This window comes from Ambystoma mexicanum, chromosome 2p (assembly GCF_040938575.1).
Source record: "Ambystoma mexicanum isolate Mex_15411 chromosome 2p, UKY_AmexF1_1, whole genome shotgun sequence".
NCBI lineage: Eukaryota > Metazoa > Chordata > Amphibia > Caudata > Ambystomatidae > Ambystoma > Ambystoma mexicanum.
Window position 1 is genome coordinate 801189311 of NC_090923.1, and position 18319 is coordinate 801207629.

At 45.6% G+C, this 18319-nt stretch overlaps 1 protein-coding gene across 5 annotated transcripts in view; it reads right to left on the minus strand.

Moving 5' to 3' along the window:
• Nucleotides 1-18319, minus strand: part of SIPA1L3 (signal induced proliferation associated 1 like 3) — a 1632279-nt gene that overhangs the window by 472403 nt on the left and 1141557 nt on the right. For 3 of the 5 annotated variants that reach the window (XM_069644474.1, XM_069644473.1, XM_069644472.1), the window contains exon 11: nucleotides 16921-17151. The exons of the other annotated variants lie outside the window; for them this stretch is intronic. In XM_069644474.1, the coding sequence (XP_069500575.1) occupies nucleotides 16921-17151 (231 nt within the window). The remainder of the gene's footprint in view (nucleotides 1-16920; nucleotides 17152-18319) is intronic. 5 annotated transcript variants of the gene reach the window in all.

Here is an 18319-nt window from a genome sequence, read left to right on the forward strand (position 1 = left end):
GAACGTACGGGGGCTGGGTAATTACAAGAAAATGAGACTATTACAACTTCAGGCCGAGCGTCACAGGGCTAAAATCCTGTTCCTTCAGGAGACGCATGCATGCACAGAGTATTGTGAAACATTTGCTAAAACATGGGGTCCACAAAGGTACTTCACCACCTACTCTACCCAGAGCCGCAGGGTTATGACCCTTATCCACAGGAGCCTTAGATTTGTCCCCGCTGCTACGATAATCGATCCCCTGGGTAGATACGTGCTACTTCATGGTTCCCTACAGAATAGGGAAGTTATCCTGCTAAATATATATGGTCCCAATATTGACGACCCCGACTTTTACACACACCTTATAAGTCTCTTGGATGGCTTCCCTCTGATACCGATTCTCTGGGGAGGCGATTTCAACACGATATTCGACGTGGATCTTGATAAATCTGGCTCCAGACCCCGTCAACTCTCCAGAGCTGCATATACCACGCTTTCCTCCCTTAGCCCTGTTTGACGCTTGGAGGTTCCTCTATCCCAACTCCCGCTCTTATTCCTTTTACTCCTCGGTTCACGATTCCTTTTCCCGGATTGATAGATGGTTGTTATCCGACGGTCTGATGAAGACCGTGTCTGGTATGGCAATCCTTCCCAGGACCCTATCTGATCACTCCCCAGTGACCGTCACCCTATGTTGGGGTCTAGACCGGGACCAAACCAGATACTGGAGAATGAAACCACTTTCTCTCCTCGATCCGGTCTTTAGCTCGGAGATGGAGTCGGCGATTGAGGAGTTCTTCGAGATCAACACCAACTCTGTGTCTTCACAGGCCACCCTATGGGAGTCCTTTAAGGTTTATATCAGAGGCATTGCCTTTTCCAAGGAAAATGGTATCCTCAAAACTATTCGTAGGGAAATGCGCTGGAGGCCCAGTACACTCTAGACCCAACCCCTGAAATCCTTGCGTTGATTGGCACGGAATTGGACACCTTCCGCTTGCTTGCAGACCGCGAGCTGAGGTTTCTCGATAATCCCGGGCGGGCAAGGAGATATGGTGAGGGTGAACGTCCTAGCCGTCTCCTAGCTAGACTTCTCCGTCGCGAGTTCGGGGCCCCGCCCATTCCCGGAATTGAGAGACCTGACGGATCCCTGGCCACCTCCCCTGGAGATGTCAATACCAAATTCCTTTCCTTCTATCAATCCCTATATGCACACTCGGACAACGCCACTACGGCAGAAATTGATGCTTACCTTGATAAACTTCCCCTCTCGGTCCTTTCTCCCGATACCATCGGATCCCTTGAGAATCCATTCACCCCTGAGGAGTTCTCGGAGGCCATAGACTCCCTATCTTCAGGCAAATACCCAGGATCGGATGGTATACCTGTTGAGTTCTATAAGCACTTCAAATCTCTCCTACTTCCTTGTCTGGCTGCACTCTGGGAGGAGTCGGTAGAGGTAGGTCAGTTCCCCCCCTCACTCCGCGAAGCTACCATAACAGTCCTGCTAAAACCCAATAAATCCTCTACTCAATGCGGCTCTTACCGTCCGCTGTCATTGATCAATTGTGATGTCAAGATTTATGCAAAATTACTCGCTCTACGTCTTATCCCCTTCATGCCACATATCATTCATCCTGACCAGGCGGGATTCATCCCGGGCCGCTCCACCTCCTTGAATTTGAGACGCCTTTTCAACATTATAAGTAGAGTAAGCCCGGGTGTACACGCGGTGGCCGCGACTCTTGATATGCAAAAGGCTTTTGATTCGGTCTCGTGGAGCTATCTCTGGCGGTTACTTGACAAATGCAAATTTGGCCCCACCTTTGTCTCCTGGGTCAGGCTACTGTACTCCAACCCCGTGGCCAGAGTCCGTACCGAGGGCCGTTGTTCCCCCCCTTTTCCACATAGCTAGGGGCACTAGACAGGGTTGCCCGTTCTCACCCTTAATCTTTGCTGTGGCAATGGAGCCGTTTGCTGACATGCTTCGCCAAAACCATGCGCATAGGGGTCTACGTACAGCTGGTTCCTCAGATATAGTCTCTCTATATGCTGACGATGCTCTCCTCTATATTCGTTCCCCCGAAATTAATTTGGCCCCAATACTAGAAGATATTGCTCTATTTGGTCGTTTCTCTGGTCTCACGGTGAACTGTTCTAAATCAACCCTCTTTCAGCTCACTCCCAGTACACTTCCACGTCCCAATACCATGGGATTCGCATGGGCCCAATCTAAATTTACTTATTTGGGCGTAGTGGTGTCCCGTCACACCGAACGGGTCCTGGAGGAAAATTATCAGTCATACCTTGCAAACCTTACAATAAAAATACAGGGCTGGAACAAACTTCCGATCTCACTGGCAGGTAGGATAGGGGTACTAAAGATGGTAGTACTTCCCCAACTCCTGTATAGATTTGCTAATATTCCGCAATGGCCGGGAGCTGACTTTTTTCGGGCGTTGACACGCACCCTAAACTCCTTCCTCTGGCACTCTGGCGCAGTCCGCCTTAAATTCAAAACCCTGTCCGCCCCCATGGAAGCTGGCGGCTTTGGGGCACCGGACTTCCTTAAGTACTGGCTGGCGGCACAACAACATACTGCACACTGGTTCAATACATCGGATCCCCCTCCCCATGTCAGACTAGAAAGACTATCAGTTAGTGACCGGGACATTCGATCTCTCGTGATCACACCTATGCCAGTGGTATCGGACTCACTGGATCCAGCGACATGCACATCCTTGGCTTTATCCAAATCTTAGCAAATACTGGGCACCGCCCATCCCTTCCACGGTAACCTCCCAATTTGGAATTTCCTCCCGGAGGTCCCACGAGTCCCAGCCTCTGTAGTTCGTACTTGGGCCGAGGCGGGCTATGAGTTGCTACGTGACATATTCGAGCAGGGTAATTTCATAGAATGGCCTGACCTCCCGGCTCCCCTCAGACAGAGACCTCCGTCTGGCTCCAATATTCGTCCCTCCGTAGAGTGCTCAAGCACAAGTACACGTGTTTTCCAGCACTACCACCCGATGAGCCTGCAATCACCGAACTAACCACACCTGTCCCCCAGAGGGGCAAAATCTCCAGACTATATACTCTGCTTCAAACCAGATCGCCCCCTACATTCCCCAAACTACGGCGCTCCTGGGAGACAGATCTCGGCCTTGAGGTGTCCGATGAGCGTTGGACCCATATGTGTTCACGTATCCAGGGTGTCTCCTTCAATTCCCGTTTCAAATTAATTCAAATTTAAGGTGCTCCACAGGTACCACTACACCCCGACCAGGCTACATCGCATCTCGGGCGACTCCTCCCCTAGGTGCCCTAGGTGTGGCTATGATGATGCTGATTATATCCACATGATCTGGTCTTGTCCCCGACTCGCTCAATTCTGGACCTCAGTATGTTCTACTATGTCGTCTATCCTTGAATCCCCCATCTCCCCATCCCCAATGAAATGCTTGTTTCATGATTTCCCCGAGCTCCACCGTGACTCCAGAAAACTTGCTGGCCTCTGTATGCTACTAGCTGTGCGCACAATACTACTTTGCTGGCTTCGGCCTACCAACCCTACTCATGCTCAGTGGCTTGGGGCAGTTACGTGGGTTTCCGACACAGAAGAGTCCTAGGCGATACAACAGCCCGCCCATTCCAGACCTAGAGATATCTGGCTGAAGTTCCGCTCATTTATGTCTTCCACTGATTCCGACTCGGGTCCTGTATCCCCAACCCCCCTAGCCTAGACCATCCTTGGGTGGTCCTTGAATTATTTTCCATCTGCCTATGTTCCATCCTCCCATGTGTCCCCCCATGTGCATATGTTGTTTCTTTTTCCTTCATGTGCTTTGTTTATACGAACTATATGTATCTGTGCCGATTGCACTGTTTTGATTCCATATGCCTTATTGCTACTCACCTGTATCTGTGTTGCAGAGCTGAATAAATAAAAGTTTTTAAAAAAAAGGGTGAAGATCTCTTGAAGGACTTTCTGAGCTAGTTCCCACTCGTGGGAGACTGCACTGTGCCTCCTCAGAGCATCCACCGCTGTGTTCTCCTCTTTGGCTAGGTGAACTGCCGATAGGGAGATTCCCTCTTGAATTTCCCAGTAACAGAGCTGCATTGCCTCTCTGCTCAGTGGTAGTGACCGTACACCACCTCTCTTGTTGAGGTAGTACATGGCCACTGTGTTGTCGGTCATTATCAGGACATTATTTCCCCATACAGATGGCAGAAAAGCCTTCATTGCAAGTCTGATTGCCCTCAACTCCAAAAGATTGATGTATAGTTTGGACTCTGATGGAGACCAACGACCACTGATTGTCAGATTGTTGGCATGGGCTCCCCACCCTGTGAGTGAGGTGTCTGTCACTACTGTTATCTCCGGCCATGGTTGCCAAAAAGGTTCTCCCTTTCCGAATGTTGTCCTTACAGGCTCACCACAGGAGTTCCTGTGCGAGTTCTGAGAGCCCATTGATGGGATCTCATCCACAGACGAGCCTCTGGCACCAGAAAAATGAAGGATGCCATGAGGCCGAGCAACCTCAAAAAATCTAAGGCCGGAAGACACTGAGCACTCTGAAACTTAGAGACCATCTGCAGAATGTCTTGAACCCTCACCTCGGATGGCAAGTTCTTTCCCAAGGATGTATCCAGTAAGACCCGATGAATTGGAGCTTTTGAGATGGTGTCATATGGGACTTCTTGTAATTGAGGGGGAAGCCCAGTCTGTGAAGAGAGTGGCAGGTGACGTTAAGATGATGCAGTGCTTGTTCAGGAGAACGTGCCCTGATCAGCCAATCGTAGAGGCAGACGGAATGCCCCCTCTCCTGAGACTCGCTGCCACCATCGCCATCAGCTCGGTATAAACACTCAGGCAGAGGTTAGCCCAAAAGGCAGAACTCGAAACTGATAATGAGAAGCACCAACGCTGAACCTCAGGTACTTTCTGTGCTTGAGATGGATTGGCACATGAAAATCAGCATCCTGAAGGTCCAATGACACCATCCAATCCTGGAGTTGGAGGGCCTGAAGGATCAGAGAAAGTGTGACCATCTTGAACTTGTCCTTCCTGAGGAACTTGTTCAAGTATCTCAAGTCATGGGTCTCAGTCCTCCGTCCTTCTTGGGTATTAGAAAATATGGAGAGTACCATTCTTTGTTCCTCTCCGCTACAGGCACTGGTTCTGTAGCGCCTTTCTCTAGCAGGGTCAACATTTCCTGCACAAGGAGCGGATCTGGAACTCTCAAAAAATTGCTCCCCGATGGATGGTACTGAGGTCTCCGAATGAAGGGAAGGCAGTAACATTGGGCTATGGTTTCCAATGCCCAAGCATCCAAAGTAACGTCACGCCATGCTTTCAGATGCTGAGACAGTTTGCCTCCCACTGGTCTTTCATAACTAAAGACCTCAGAGGTTTTGAAGCAGCTGCTGCAGTGGCTGTTGGTAAGGATGACCCTGCTTGAGCGGGCTTTGCACCTCTCCCTCGTCCACCTCGATGTAATCTTCTTTGGTTTCTTTGACCAGCCATTCCTCTCGCTCTTCCAACTGAAGAGTAGTAGCGAAAAGATCTACCCCTCCAAGGCTGTCCACTGGGGCGAAAGGGCTGAAGCTGCCTAATAGTGGCACCTAAAGATTTGGCTGCCGCCTTCAAGGTCAGCAACTTCTCAAGGCTTAAGTCAGCATTGCTGACAAAAAGGTGAGAGCCGTCAAAAGGCACGTTAAGGAGTCTGGATTGCACATCCGGCGCAAATCCAGACTTCTTTGCCGCCTCTAATAGCAGCCAAGAAACAGTCTCTTTCCTCCCCCTCGGAAATATGCTCAGCCGCCATGGAATGCAGTCCCATAGAGGGAATGAAAATTTAGCTAAGGCACATGTGGAGTTGGCTGACTTGAGCGCTATGTTCCCATGAGAAAATACTTTCCTTGCCCATGCATCTACTCTCTTGTATCCCTATCTGGAGGGATGGTTGGGTAAGCTGCCCGTTTTGAGGTTGCTGTAGCTGCATGCACCACCAGACTTTCTGGGGGTGGCATGTATTGACAAGTAGTTGGGGTCACTACTAGATGGGCAGTATTTTCTTGTCAAGTTTTTGTTTACTGCCTGACTTGACTCCGGCATCTCCCAATTGGCAGACAATTTTTTTAAGTGAAATATGGAATGGTAAAATGGGATCCATTTGCGGACCCTTATCAAGGATGTCTGTTAGATCAACCTGCTCGAAGGGGAAGGTAGGTCTACTCCATCCCAAGTAATCTACAACCTTAGACATCAATTGCCTATATGATGCATCTGCATGTTCACCAGAGTCATGTTTACCAAATTCTAACTCTGGTGAAGTGTCCACTCCACTGGCTGTTTGCAAGTTGTCAAAGATCTTTTAGCCTGGACTCCTCTGACATAAAATTATAAAGGGACATTTGGTGCACCATATTGTAGTCCAAATGACGCATCGTTATCTGATGGGACATTTTCCTCATAGATCGAGGTTAGTGATTTGAAATAATCCTTTCTAGGTAAAGGAGTATAAGTCTTATTTGGGATGGGCATCAAAGGCTTAAAAAAATTTGAAATTGACGGTCGAGGAGTCGATATTTTTACTGAAGTCAATTTCCACTTCGATGGTACCAAAGGCTTCGAAGGCATTGATGGTGTCAACGGCACAGCTGGCACCGATGGTGCAGCCGGCGTCTAGGGCACAGCTAGTGTTGAGGGAACAGCTGGCGTCGAAGGCCTTGATGGTGTCGAAGGCCTTGATCTTGCCCCATTCTTTAAGTTAAGGCTCGAAGGATCCTTTGATGATTTTTCATCGCGTCAAGGCTCGACGGTTCTCGATGTGGATCTGGCCTTCGTCCCAGGCTCAAGGGATTTTTTTTCGAGCCCTTTCCTTATCAGCTTTAGAAGGCCAGTAGGAGCATGGCTTGTTGAGGGTTTTTGTTTCTCAAATATTTTTAGCATTTCTAACCTAAATGCTTCTCATTCAGCAGGAGTGGAGGCCTTTGTGGGACAGGATATAGCTCTCAGGAGAGGAGTCCGATGAAGAAGTCGAAGTAGGTGACCTGTGGTGCCTCTTCTACGACAACAATGAGTAATGATGGGAGCCACTCTTCGACCTGGACCTTTTCACCTTCTTCCTTCGAGGAGAGTCACCTTTCGCATCGTTTGAAGAAGGTTTCTTCGACGGGGTAGTCGATGAGGATTTCTTGGGGTTTTTACCTACCGCAAATTTCCTCTTTCGCTCCTTCAGACCTTTTCCAGTCATCAACTGGAATTTCATGCAGGCCGAGGTCTTGTGTTCCGCACCGAGACACCACAAGCATACTCAGTGTGTTATTGATCGACATCTTGGAACCACAGTCCTGACACTTCTCAAACCCGGTCTTTGGGGTAGAAGGTTTTGAAGATGCAGACATTTTCACAAACGAAGAATAGGAGCGTGTCGTTGTTCCCGAAGCATAAGCTTACTCGGAAAAACAGAACCGAAGCCAACGGGCGCTGCGCGTGTTGTATATACCTTCGATGACATCACCTTTCGAAATGGAGGCCCTTGAGGGACAGTCGACTGCATCAACGCACAGTGCCCAATACCGAAAAATAAATTCCGAAGCAGCTGAAAGCTGGATATCGAATATCAAAGATGAGAAATCTATGGGAGGACACAATCCATTCAAAAAGGGATAAACTACTATTTTATACACTTAACGTGGTTGTGTTGTCATCTGCTGTAGCAACACCTACGCAGACCACAGTTTTACGATAAAGACATTCCCTTAAAGTATAGTATTTCCCAATTCATTTGTTGCAATTTAAAACAGTCCGCCTTCTACGTCAGCCCACTTCACTAAAGGGTGCTGTTGCATACAGAGAGAATAACCTCTGAGCAGTGCCAACAGCGTTAAACTGTGAGGCCATCTCAAAAAGGAGGTGCATTGTGCAGTATTGTTCTTACACAACCCATTTGCCAGATAGTCAAGAATACAGTTCAAACTAAAAATTTCATATTCTTGAGGGCTAGTGTCGGCAACTGTTATGAGTTCAGCAGGCATGCTTTATTTATGCTCTTGTGAGCAGTTATTTACTGCTTTGGTAAAAATGATTTGGGTAGCAATACAAGTTGGAAAATGTTCTTTGTGACGAACCTAGATACACATGAAATTGTAATGTCCGACCAGTAGCCAAAGCATTTGGTTCTGGGCGTGAGTTGGACAATGGAGACACAGAGTCTTGAGGTAGCAGGGGTGGTAAGAGTTGTGAACAGGGAAGGTTCTTTGTTATGGAGAGCAGGGGGGAATGAATATCAAGGGAGAAGGGAGTGAGCAGGGAGAGAGTATGGATGCACCATGGATAAGATTGATGCCAGGGTGGTGGCAGTGTGAGAAGAAAAGGCGTGTGGGATGGTACTTCTCTTAATATTAACATGTCTTGTTGTCGGAAGGAAAAATGATGTCCAAATGATGTCCTGGGGTGAAAGGCCTGTAGGAGAGGGCGGTGCAGGTGCGTGTCTACACCATGATCTTATCTCCGGTTGTCAGGGATAAAAGAAGATCTCCAGTTAAAGTCTCACTCATGTGTGTGTGAGTTAAACAACTTCAGCATAGTAATAAAGCCCTATATATCCTGTGATTGTTAATGATTAGAACACGACAGGTTGAATTCCAGTGTTGCAATTTCTGACTATTAGCTGAATGGCTAAAGAATACGGAAAAGTAACCTACGGCACATTGCTGTGCCTCAAAATCATATCTCTGCTTTACCAGCTTGAGTGGCACCCCCGCCACACAGCGACAGGCGGTCTGTGGCAGTTACAACTCCCAAGCCCTGGACATGCCATTCCCATAACATTGTACAGATTGTGGGCAACGTTGGCAAGTGGAGACACATTACACTGTCATTAGCGGGAAAGATAGAATTGATCGACAGTCATCCCATGTTCCAATATCTTTTTCAGAACGTCCCGATCTGGCCCGGGCGAATTATCTGCACCAACCTACACATGGGGCTACACAATATTTATGGTGTTGGGGGAATGGTATGAAAAAAGTGGGAAAACTCTCACAAAACTTTACAAAAGAGGTGGCTTCATGGCACCAGGCTTTGAAATATACTGGCTTGCAAACCAGAACAATTTGTCTCCTATTGGTTTGGAGTGGAACGGACACTGCCACATGTCAAAATTGAGAGGACATTAGCGGGCAAGGCTGGCAATAGAAAGTTACTGCTAAGCAATAGATACAGAAAGCTTCCCGTACGATCTGGTTGGCACATCATTAGGCTGACGCAGAGGTGCCTTATTACAAAGGAATGCTGCTATAGGGGTTCCCATATATCCCCACCCTGCAGCAACCTCACCAACTAAAATCATTTAATTGATGTCATTACCTGGTTACACCACACTCAGTCCTGTTACTAGTGCTGACAAAGTGGAAAGGGTTATTAACTTCTACCCATTGTCCCACCTTTACATTGCCCATTGAAAATGACAAATGTACAATTTTACAAAATGATACACTAGAAACACCATTGAAGTAAATCTAGCAAACATACATGTTAAACATGCATTCTTCTTTTTGCAACTCATGTACATGCAGGAATATCGTTGCCTGCTTTTAAATTGAGTTTACTAGAATGCCGTTTGAGATGATTGCATGTCTACTGGATAAAGACGAGGTATGTATTCCAAATAAATAGAGAGATTTACATAGGCTGGGATGTTTTGATTTAATTTTGTTTTTTTCAAATGAAAGCTTTATATTGAACACTTTTCAACACATGGTGGATGTGCTCTCAGGGCAAACTAAATGTACAAATTGCGACTTGTTTAAAAACAAAACAAAAAAAAGTATGCTTTCCAGTGTAGCAATTCCATTGACAAGTATATGATCGTTCAACATTGTAGTAATCAGTGACATTGGCATTTCTTTATGTGTAATTTGTGTAATTTGCTTATATTTTGAATTGGTGTGATAATTTCCACTTTTTAATAAATAGACCATCTGTGCAACACTGAGTTTCTTGTCCACAAGGGGAGGGAGGCTGTAGGGCATAAATGCTACTGAACGGGCATATCCCAGGATCATAAAAATAACTTTGTGGATGTATAATTTGGGCTGGTCGGAAAATTCCCCAGTACTAGATGTTTCCCAATTGAATCATCCTACAGTCGCTAGCATGTGCATCGATTGCAGTCAGAAATGTATCTTGCATATACAATTAGAGTAACATTCAAACCATATGGCCAAAATATATTTCAAGACAAGTGGGATTCTGTAGCAAACCTTCACTAGCATAGTTACCAACGTGGAGAATCCCTTTCCTTTTTTAATTGGCATGCTATGAATAATTGCTGGGCTTCCAGAAGCACGGTATTTTTTGTTATGTCAGGCAATGCACTACGTACACCATGATCTCTGTGTGGAATTGACAGACTTGGCTGTCTACAATGTTATTACAATGTTTACATAAGTATTCTAAATTAAGTACTGCTAATACAATTTGTGTTACATAATACTTCAAAGGCATAAGTGCAAGCTTCTCTTAAACACAGTTTTACAAAGGTAGCGGGCGCCCCTCTCTCGCAAGAACAGACATGATAACCTGTTCAGTGGTTATTAACCACTTGAGAGTTCGCAGCCACTGCTTTTACTCACTGTGCCTTTCACAGATGGGAAATATCCATTTGCATATCAGTCTTTGTCCTGCCCAGGGGCAGTCCAGCACCGAAATACAATGGCAACTCCAATCTGAACGAGAGTACCACCAGCAACCCCATACACGTGTTTCACCCTTGTTGGGGATCATCAGTGAGGTGAAGCTGATGCCTCTCTAAGCACAGTGAGAGGGAGACCACGTCTGGTTGCCCCCAGGAGACCTAGGGTTACCAATCCCAGGTTCCTTAAAAAATAGTTTTACAAAGGTAGCGGGCGCCCCCTCTCGGGCAAGAACAGACATGATAACCTGTTCCGTGGTTAATAACCACTTGAGAGTTCGCAGCCACTGCTTTTACTCACTGTGCCTTTCACAGATGGGAAATATCCATTTGCATATCAGTCTTTGTCCTGCCCAGGGGCAGTCCAGCACCGAAATACAATGGCAACTACAATCTGAACGAGAGTACCACCAGCAACCCCATACACGTGTTTCACCCTTGTTGGGGATCATCAGTGAGGTGAAGCTGATGCCTCTCTAAGCACAGTGAGAGGGAGACCACGTCTGGTTGCCCCCAGGAGACCTAGGGTTACCAATCCCAGGTTCCTTAAAAAATAGTTTTACAAAGGTAGCGGGCGCCCCTCTCTCGCAAGAACAGACATGATAACCTGTTCAGTGGTTATTAACCACTTGAGAGTTCGCAGCCACTGCTTTTACTCACTGTGCCTTTCACAGATGGGAAATATCCATTTGCATATCAGTCTTTGTCCTGCCCAGGGGCAGTCCAGCACCGAAATACAATGGCAACTCCAATCTGAACGAGAGTACCACCAGCAACCCCATACACGTGTTTCACCCTTGTTGGGGATCATCAGTGAGGTGGTACAGTACTGTCAAAGACGATGGGAGCTTACCTGGTATAGGAGGTATGGTGATAAGGCCCCTACAGAGCATTCAAGACTCAATCTTATGTTCAATATCATTATTTGAACAAAAGAAGGGGTTGGAAGAAGCCTACAAGGTATGGGAAAGATCTCAAACTGGACAGCTTGCCCGGCTCTAATAAATATATATTGCCCAGCATGAGAAATGGGGGAAAACACAACACATGAAAAATAACTCCTACTCCTAGCCATACAGACAGCAGGTCCCCTCTCTCTGGATATCAATGGTTAACATTTGACAGATTATGGGGGTGGGCTGAACTCCTAAAGGACCTAAGATTTCATAGAGCTCAAAAGGGACGATAAAGTACTAATGAAATACATGTAAAGAGGTTTTCTAAACCGTACCTTTTTGCCCACATTGAAGTTCCCCAGAGTCCTTTAGTCTCCACACAGGATCAAATGCCAAAGTCCCAAAAGTTCATGGTATAGAGCTTCCAGCTTTCCATTTATGTTCATTTTGAGTTGCTTGTTGGGCTTAGGCTTGCAAGTCGCCTTTCCGGCTCACAAAACCTGTGCCACATGGCTCCCAACTAGAATTGCTTATTCCCAATTATCAATGGAAATACCAAAAACTAACAGGAATTTCCCAACTGCATGGGTGATCATCAGACTAAAGTTATTCTCACACACCAGTCAAATGTCGCTCTGCTAGCCTCAAACTCCCAAAAGGCCTGATTTGTTTCCCCCCCCACCCCCCCCCAAGTTTCAGTCCAGAGGTGGCTAGCAATTCTGTTATCTCGTCCTGTCAATCGCAGGTTTTGGGTTGTAGCCCCCAGAAGGATGGTACTAACACCCTTCTCCTTGATGTTATGTTATGTTACTTGGCATTTATATAGTGCCTTATGTATCATTGGTATGACCTCAAAGCGCTGGTAAGTTGAACGCCCTCAGGAACCGCAGTTCAAGTCAGTAGAGAGAAAGAATGTTGTATGGTGCGCGGCGCACCAGATATGTGTGCAGCTGGTGTGGTTGTTGCATGATAGCTGCTTCTTAGCGGTAGGTGTGGTGCTGAGGAAATCAGTTGGATGTGTTCAGTCTGGAGGGTGGACACTCAGACTGAGTTCTGGCTGCCTTAGGCCTGAGGAGACGCCTATGCTAGCCGGAATGTGCTCAGCTAGCGGTTTTATATTAGGATGATGAGGTGTTCGTGGGGTCATGTTAGTAGGAGAACAGCTAAGCCGAATGTGTCATAGCATAGCTGTGTTCAAGTTGAATGATGGTGTATAGGAGAGAGTAAGCGTAGTAGTGTGATATGGTGGTTTATCAGTGAAGCGCTTGTCACAAATAAGTGTTATTACTGACCTCAAATGACATTATGTGGTGGAAAATGTATAGCATATGAAAGGCTACTCACCTACCTTATTGCTTCCGTTACAAATTGAATCCTAATTTTGGGATTAATGTTATTAGTTGCTGCTTTTTAAAGAATGCTTTAAATATCTTTGTGTAGATATAAATAAATATTTATAATATAACTGTGTCTAAGTGTTAACTTGGATACCTTTATTCACCGATTTCTTTGTACAGCTCTACAGCTATCATTACCCCTCTTAAGATAAGCCTAGCTGCTCAGTGTAAGGCATGGTATCAAAGTAAGACAGACACAAGTGATCACAGTGCAAGGGTGTTTATTAAACTGTAAAAATTGGTGAGATAAATGCCTAATCTAAACCTGAATCTAAGATGGGAGCAGACCACGACCATCTAATAAAACAGTCCTAGTGGAGTCGTAGTCAAATAAAAAGGACCTATACTAAAAAAGCTATTTCCAATCCATACCGCTATGCTACAAAATAGTGTGGGATAATGTTCACAAGAAAAGAATGAGTGTTCACAGAATGATAAGTCACGATTTTGGCCGGGTGTTAGGGAGAATTCTCAAAAATGTGCTAATTTAATGGGAGAGAACTGAATAGAAGGCGATTCTCTTGGCTTGGTAGGCAGTCGTCCACTGGACGAAGGAACCGAAAAAGAGCTTGAAGAGGACGGCTGCTGCAACTCCTGGACCATTGGTTTGCCCGGTGAATCCCTACTGCAGATCCGAATCGCCAGGTTTGCATCGACAGAGAAGCCATGCAAGGACGCCTTCTCCCTTTGAGTTGGTGGGACCTATGAACTCACAAGTAAGCCACCTGGACACCCATTTCGGAGCTAGTTGCATTTCCTCAGAGTGCTGCAGGAGACCATAGAGCTAGGGAGAGGGACACCAGATTGTGTGCGTTGCTTGTAAACTGGCCTAAAGCTTTTGGAAGATCCTCTAGACTCCCACGAAGCAGGACGGACCAAGCCTGCCCCCCCTCAGTTGAATGTGAGACCTCAGATGTGAAGCAAGTCCACCTTAAATGCCAGGAACCACGCTTATTATTATTTGCTGTACCGCAAGGAGCTGAAACGCGAAACAGCCACTGAAAGTAAAGTTTGCCGGTTGCCAGCTTGAGTTCCCCGACGTCCTCCCTCTTGTCCCCAAGACTGAGGCACAGGAACAGTGAGATCTGCAGAGCTGTACAGGAACATAAGTCTTCAGCTGCATCTTTTTCTTCTTTACTAAGGTACTGTAAAACTAGCCTAAGAGAACCTACCGCTTACTGTGGAAGTGCTTGTAACTTCTGCAACTCACAAGTCTAATAAGCTTGTGCACCTACATTTGGTTCTTCTTTTTATCAAAGACTCCTAAGAACTTATGCAAAGATTTTTCCATTGACTTACCTGAAGTGCTGCATCCTATACAAAGACTTTGGCCCACTGACTTTGGCTTAGCCCATTGAATTGAATGACTCTTCTCTTGTTATCTGAAAGTATTTGCCGTGCTTAAGAATATTTGTAATTTCTTGTGTTCTAATAACTTTTGCCTTTTACAAACTATTGAGAGTATTCTGTATGCCAACAGTAAGGTATCAATGTCCCTGGCACGCTTGTTACTGAAGTCACCTGTGGGTGGAGGTTGTGTCTGTGGGCCATCCCAAAAGGGCCTTGTCTGATCCAGAAACTCAAGAGTGTACAGTATTGAAGTATATTTGTGTGTTACTATTCTATTTCTCCCTTCCAAAGAAGGCTTTATAACTGACTGATAAATCCATTAGTAATTGTTTATGCAAGAAACCTTGAGTGTAAGAGTTTATTTGAATACCTGTAACTGAATCTTTGTGTAACTCCACTAGAGCTCACATTTCCCCTCTTGAGATAAGCCTGGCTGCTCAACATGCTACCAAAACTGTGTAGTACAAGCTTATGCCAAAGGTTGGGTTGTCTATACCTGTAGTCATAGTTGTTTGTAGTGTTCCCAGAGGGTACTGCATTCAAACTTTACCTAACACCGGGGTCTCCCTTCCCCACGTTTTTAGCACGGGACAAGGGGGGACTCTTGAGCACAGCACACTCCTGGGCTTCTCAAGCACAAGTTTACAGTTCCTTTACCTCGATATCAGGGCCTTCTGTGCCCAAGTCTCTTTCATGCAAAGCCTCTTGCCTCAGAGGGCCCGATATATCAAACACAACAAAACAAAACAAGCTAGAGTCTTTCGAATGAGCACCCACGTGGCGCCGGACCACTCTATTGCTGGTACCACGTTCACTCATAAAAGACCACTGTCGATTATCTTCTTTCTTCACATACAATGTTGCCACTGCAACCTTGAGCCTAACACAGTCATGTGCACTATCAGTTTCTCCCGAATCACTGGTCGTGCTGACCTCTTTGACGTTTCCTTTGCCGCTGGGGTCAAGGACGGTACCTCGATGGCAACCGCTTCTCACCGCCCTGGCAATCAGTGCAGGAGCATTCCACGTACTGCTGACATCCAACACCACTCGCCAGCTGCGATTGATGGTTGACGGCCCTTGCCATGATCTGAGCTATAGGATCTAGCAGACTTTTTGCATCACTGCATTTGACAGAGTTATAGCTCTCATTAAACCTGCATCTTGGCTCCTTCTCCCACTGCTCCACCTCTTTTAACCGTAGTCCCAACTCCCCCATTCTCTAGTTCTCTCGTACCATTTTATACCCTTTAGCTTGTACTAAGTGTTCCATAATATATTTAATTGGTTGGGCTGTTTCTCAAACTGTGGGCCTAATGCTAACTGGTGTTTCCTTATCCCAAGACCCCACCACGTGTTTCACCTTTCCTCTCCAACATTTCCAAGTGCATGAGTCTGCAACCTCTGTGTGCAGCTGGATTTGCCAGTGGGATATGGGTCAGGGGCTTAAATACATATTTTTGGCATCTTAAGGTCAGGAGGAACTTTCATGATATCTAATGACTACTCAACCCCATCCCCTTCACTGCCAGTAAACAATCTGCTGTAATGACCCTGTGTTTAAGCGCTTAAACCAGCGATTCTATTCCTGTGGTGAACATTTTTCCTCTTGCGTGAGAGCCTACTCTGCGGTATGCGCTCTTTACTTAATATTTGCTTGCTGCTATTTACATATGGCCGGAAGGAGGGTGTACCATTCACACAGCATCTCTGTCCTTGGTGTATATACGTTTGGGGTATCGTCGCACTTGACATTGATGGAAGAATAGCTCTGGGGGAGAATTCCTAAAACATTACCACCAAACCGGTTTTCTCTTACTGCCACTTGGTCCTGCGAATTTACCACAGGATTACTAGTGGGATAGCAGCATTGTTATTCCCCATTTTCAGGGTCCATAGCACTCAACAAGGATATCATCGTATTTGCTGGTAATTCCACAGAAATAAATACAACCATTTTTTGGAGGTGAAGTGGATGATTCTCCTCCAGCCATATGGCTGTAAATAAATCCTCCACTTCACCCCCAAGCTTGGAATTGGGCAGTGTGAGAAAATGGCAGTACAGTAGCAGCAATTCTGTTACTGCCATTTTACCATAATTTTATCCCCACACTACCAAACCTTTAATAAGACCATTTGCCTATAGCATGCACCTCGGTGTACGCTGGGTGTGGCATATCGACAGAATATTTGTGGGCTTTGTGTCCTAAAATGAGGCCTCCATGTTAGAACACATCTCCTAATGATGCAGCCTCTGAGGAAACAGCTGAGGGAGGAAACAGGAGAACATGAATTAAAATAAAGGAAAAGAAAAGAGGTAACAGAAAGTTTAAAAATATAAAATAAGTGTGTTTGAAAGAAGAGTATTATATGGAAATGTACTTTTTGAAACAGTTCGAGCTGTAGGAAAGTTCTTGGAACAGATTTCCGAATGGTCATGAATTCAAGGAATGTCCATGATCCAAGAACCTATTCATTTTCAGATTTGTCGTCTCATTCACCCTGTTCCCTTAATCCTCTCAAAAAACAAACACAGACAGGGATCCATTACAGTTGTGTAGCTCCCATTGAACAGTTTCTGCATCTCTTTACCTTCTGCTATGTAATGACTGAGACTCCCGATATGGTACCACCGGTGGCTGCTTAGGAGGGCGGGTCAGAGACTGTGCGTGGCCTGTGGTTTGCGATTGGCTTGTACTGTATGTAGCAGGGCTGCTCCATTGCCTGGCATTGTTGTTTTTGAAAGATGGCCTACATCCTGCGGGAAGGCTCTCAGGCTCTTTGTATTCCAGTGTTTGCGTTTCAAAAGACTCCGACCATCCCCTGAATAAAAAGGAGTAACATCAACATTATTTCTAACCGCTTCTTTACAGATATACCGGTATTTGCTTCATTTGACTGTAGTGCAGTAGTTACGTTTTATTAAGCAAGTTTAGTGGGATGTGAGGAGCAATGCAGGTAGGCACACTGTGAAAGAAGGTTGGATATGGGAACATTTTGTAAAAATCGAGGTTAGGAGAACACATAATGGAAGAATTTTGGGTCACTAAAACCTCACTGTACAAATGAAAGAATATTCTTTAATCGTAGGGACAATAGCTGGCTAACAAAAGAAACCAGACTAAATTAAACTGATGCATAAGGAGGCCCAGGGACGTACAGAGACATTCAATCCTAAAAGCCATCTGCAGAGAAAAAAAGGCAAGTTTCAGAAAAGAAAAAGATATCACACAAGTTCTGAGTAATGGTGATTTCAAACTTAAATTAATTGAATGTATCTAAACCTGGAAATAATATGATCCGGTGAGACCAGTATTCATTCTACCCACACGTTTTGTCAATCTATTTTAGGAAGTTGTCCCACGTATATTTAGGAAACTGGTTTATTTGCATAATGCTAATACTAGGGCTCTTGTGGCGGCAGTACTGAGGTGAACTTCTACGTTTACGTGAAGAACAGATCAAAGGACTAGCCTCACCCCCCCACCCCCGATTTGAAAGCTTATGGGCAAAATGTGTCCCCAAAACCAGCATTAAAAAAACTGTCAACTTCCCTACAAAAACCTAAGAACATTTTCTTTCACAAGATTTGATATGGCAAAATAAAAAGGAGTGTAATGTAAGGTTTCACCCCACCTTTAACCACATGGAGGAACTCTGGGCCTAATTCACAGAAGGTTGTTGCCGCAGAACGCTGGACACAAAACGTGTCCACATTAGCGGCCACAACTCTCTGAATTAAAGTTCCCTGATTCACAGAGGGCACATGTGTGCAGAAAGAGGGACTAGCCCAAATTCATGGGTCTGCAAGAAGAGCATATGCCATGTGTAGGTCGCTGGCCCCATCACATATCATGCCCAATATTGGCAGTGACAAGGACCCATCACTGTCAAAGAAATGTGTATGTTTCTACCTGTTCCAAAGGTGAAAATGTAATAGAAAAATAGAATCAATCATACCAAACAACCACGTTTTCCCAGATCTGGTCTA